The sequence below is a fragment of the Monopterus albus genome, unplaced genomic scaffold (assembly GCF_001952655.1).
Source record: "Monopterus albus unplaced genomic scaffold, M_albus_1.0 scaffold7.1, whole genome shotgun sequence".
In the NCBI taxonomy this organism is placed as follows: Eukaryota; Metazoa; Chordata; class Actinopteri; order Synbranchiformes; family Synbranchidae; genus Monopterus; species Monopterus albus.
The window spans coordinates 2,078,128-2,081,721 of NW_018127887.1; the positions used below are offsets into that span (position 1 = coordinate 2,078,128).

The 3,594-nt window shown below is 41.0% G+C and overlaps 2 protein-coding genes across 3 annotated transcripts in view; one reads left to right on the forward strand and one right to left on the reverse strand.

Annotated features, from left to right (window-relative positions):
* LOC109972557 (vesicle transport protein GOT1B-like) overlaps window positions 1-622 on the forward strand; it is a 2,027-nt gene extending 1,405 nt beyond the window's left edge. Inside the window, exon 5 of the mRNA XM_020621515.1 lies at window positions 142-622. Within this exon, the coding sequence (XP_020477171.1) occupies window positions 142-180 (39 nt within the window). The 3' untranslated portion in view covers window positions 181-622. The remainder of the gene's footprint in view (window positions 1-141) is intronic.
* A 263-nt stretch (window positions 623-885) lies between these two features.
* ldhbb (lactate dehydrogenase Bb) overlaps window positions 886-3,594 on the reverse strand; it is a 5,066-nt gene continuing 2,357 nt past the window's right edge. The window contains exons 3-8 of one of the 2 annotated variants that reach the window (XM_020621449.1): window positions 3,284-3,401; window positions 3,001-3,174; window positions 2,749-2,922; window positions 2,501-2,618; window positions 2,071-2,194; window positions 886-1,416 (exon numbers count right to left, since the gene is read on the reverse strand). In XM_020621449.1, the coding sequence (XP_020477105.1) occupies window positions 1,249-1,416; window positions 2,071-2,194; window positions 2,501-2,618; window positions 2,749-2,922; window positions 3,001-3,174; window positions 3,284-3,401 (876 nt within the window). In that variant the 3' untranslated portion in view covers window positions 886-1,248. The remainder of the gene's footprint in view (window positions 1,417-2,070; window positions 2,195-2,500; window positions 2,619-2,748; window positions 2,923-3,000; window positions 3,175-3,283; window positions 3,402-3,594) is intronic. The other variant, XM_020621459.1, reaches the window with a different exon arrangement.

The following is a 3,594-nucleotide window of genomic DNA, read 5'->3' on the forward strand; positions in this document are numbered from 1 at the left end:
AATATAAAAAAACCTACAGATATATATGGCTATCCTGATTTTTCGGAGGTCCTTGTCCAAGGTTGAGATCTTGATTGCATCACAAGTTTATATTTGACAGGTTCATTTTATAACTCTGGATGTTTGTTTTTTCTTTTTCAGCTGGTAGACAAAATCGGTGAGAGCAACACTATGGTATAGCAGTGGCCTTTTTCTGTGTTGGAAGGTGGAATTTATCATAGCTTCTAATAGTGATTGTACATTTCGATCACTGTCAAACATTTCTCGGCACAAAAAAGACTGACCCCATGAAGTTTCCTCTGTCAGAAGAAAATTGTTTGTATCTGTCTGCCATTGGACAACATTACCAAGAGATTATTTACTTTAAAGGGTGGAAGCTGGTCTCCTTTTTTGTATCATTCCAGTCTGGTAGATATGGACTGTTAACTTGGGACCACTGGATTAACTCAGAGTCCGGAGCCTTTCATAGCACCACTCTCCTTCAGACTGTGTGCCTGAACAGACACGGAGCATTCTTAAGTTCCTCAATGAAGTGTTTCTGGAACTTTGTACATTAAAATAAACAAGCTACATGTAAATGCAAAGAAGGAGGCAACAAAACCTGAACTTTTCTGAAAAAGGTTTGAGGAAAATCTTTTACTGTAACTTTTGTAAGTACATATTTGAAATAAAGTGTGTTTTATACTTTTGTTGTATATTTTTACTACAGTGATCACTGCCATTCAGGATCATTCATTACACTGGCTATTTTCCCCTTTTAATTGCAACAATAAGAACAAGGCTGTGAACACCTTGTAACCCAAACTTGTTACCCATTTTTGTTCTCCATAGGCACCCAGTATTTATAAAAGTACTTTAATATATTTGTCCTTTCCACTAAAATGCCCAAATGTCACTATTGGTTTCCACATTCTCTTGTTTTATTTCCACAACTTAAGCAACCAGTTTACATTAAATACACTGTAAACATGGCTAAATTAATGAAGGGGTAGGAAATCCAGACAACTACCCAGCCGAACAAGAGCTGAATTTGAACTGAGCAGCGTTTAACTCAGCTGGTGTTACAATTGGTCTCCAGTGAGCCAACGTGTACACACTCTGACTCTACAGCTAAATCTAATGGGATTAAGCCACATACATACACCCATCAATCTACAGTGGACAGAAGGTGGAGCTATGTGCTTTTAGCAACAGGAAAGTGATATTACTGTAGGTGACGTGCAGGTATTTGTGCCTCCTGCTGACCATCTAGAGATGCTGCAGGTCCTTCTGGATGTCCCACAGTGTACTGGCACTGGCCTGCAGCTGGGCCACCTCTTCATCTGTCAGGGTCATGTTTATCACACTGGCCACACCCCCGCTGTTCAGCACACAGGGCAGACTCAGATACACCTCATCACTGATGCCATACATGCCCTGTTGATCAATAAAGACAGAGAATATGTTCCTATAACAGATATGGGGCAACAGAACGTGGATCCAAACTACAAAAATGTTAATTGTTGAGGTATTTTAAAAAAATCGAAAACTGTAATTGGAGAATTGAACAATGAAGTTTAAAGGTAAAACAAATTATATATTTTCCTGCTTTAAATGTTCCATTCGGGGACCAAAGTATCTATGTGCATGGAGAATTTTTATTTTATTTTGACCCTTTTGGTTTTTTAACTCTGCTTGGCCTGATTTAAATTTGGCACATTAAGTGGACCACATCTCAGATCCCTATGCCATTGTGACATACTGACACATTAAGAATTACAAAAATTACTGTAATCATATTAAAAGTTGTACTAAAATAAATTCAGCATAACAAATTAAAATTATAAATTGAAGATGTTAATATGGGCATGAAAAATTCAAATTCATGCAGTTCTAAACAGTTTGACAAGAAACTAAATTTACTAAAATGAGACATTTATTGCATCAGTGTAGTATTGAAGTACTTTGCTCTGAGGTGCATGATTTTACCTTCCATAGCACACAGTCATTTTTAGTGGAAATGCAGCCTGTCATTCACTCTGTATGCCTGAACTGAATGTGAGAATAGATGTGTGTGAGAGCATCCTTCACCTTCACCATGGTAGAAACAGGGTGAACCCTGTTCATGTTCCTCATGAGGCTCTCTGTCAGGTCAGCTACACTTAGACCAATGGCCCAGTTGGTGTAACCCTTCAGTCTGATCACCTCGTAAGCACTGAGAAACACAAGACATAACTTAAAAGACCAGCGGAGGCATCAGACTGGTTTATGTTTGGACAAGAAATGATGTGAGGTGATGAAAACAAACTCGACACTCTTAGAAGATTGTTTCATGACTGCTGCTACACTAATGAAAGTGGCACAGAGAGGATTGTGACAGTTTAGGCACAGACAGAGGGTTAGAGCCAGAGAGAGAAAGGGAGTGAGAGGTGTAAAACAACATTATGAGGCTTATACAAAACACCATGCCTAAAAACACTGTATTAATCAAGGAAACAACGCAAGTGAACTGTGGCTATACCTGTCCACCACCATCCTGTGGGTCTCCTTCCAGTTCTCACTGTCACAGTTGGTGCCGATGTCCGGGTTTAACGTCTGCAGGTTGACCCCAGCTACGTTAGTCCCACTCCACACAGGCACTAAAACACATGTTGAAACCATCACTCTCTTTACATAAACATAAATTGGTCAGTTACACAGAGTGATACTTTCTTTTTGCTTGTTCACATGCAGTTGGTTCAGAGGGCGGAAATCACCACACATCCTTACCACTGGTGTCTCCATGTTCTCCTAGGATCCATCCGTTGAAGCTGCTGGGATGGATTCCCAGTTTGTCAGCAATCAGGAAGCGAAAGCGGGCCGAGTCCAAGTTGGTGCCGCTACCGATGATGCGGTGCTTGGGAAGGCCACTCAGTTTCCAGGTTACATAAGTCAGCACATCAACTGTTCAAGAGAGTTTAAAAGGTAATGTCTTAAAAAGCGACAACAGAGAATAGAAAGCATTTGTGTGTTTAACAGTACCTGGGTTTGAAACAACAACAATAATGCAGTCGGGGCTGTATCTGACAATCTGGGGGATGATGTGCCTGAAGATGTTGACGTTTCTTTGGACGAGGTTCAGCCTGCTCTCCCCCTCCTGCTGACGGACTCCAGCTGTCACCACCACGATGCGGGAGTTCACTGTCACAGAGTAGTCTGAGAGGAAGAAAGAAGAGGAGCAGGGCAGAAGCTCTGTCATCACATCACATACTCACCCATACTGTGTTTATCAGTGTTTCTTGGCACATCTGGGATATAAGCTTACCTTTGTCTGCAACTATTTTGGGTGTTCTGAGGAAGAGACTGCCATGCTTCAGGTCCATCATCTCTCCTTTCAGCTTGTCTTCCATCACATCCACCAGGGCCAGCTCGTCAGCCAGCTCCTGCACATAGCGCAACCCACAAAGCACTGCTTCACCTCACAATAAACTAATCCACCAACAAACCTGCTTTTTGCAGTTCCCAGTTAAAATAACTTTAATGGAGAGGTTCAAGCTACAGCAAAATAAACTTACTCAATTTATGCTACTTTATATACTGTGCATAAGTGGTATAAAACAGATGAAGTGACATAGA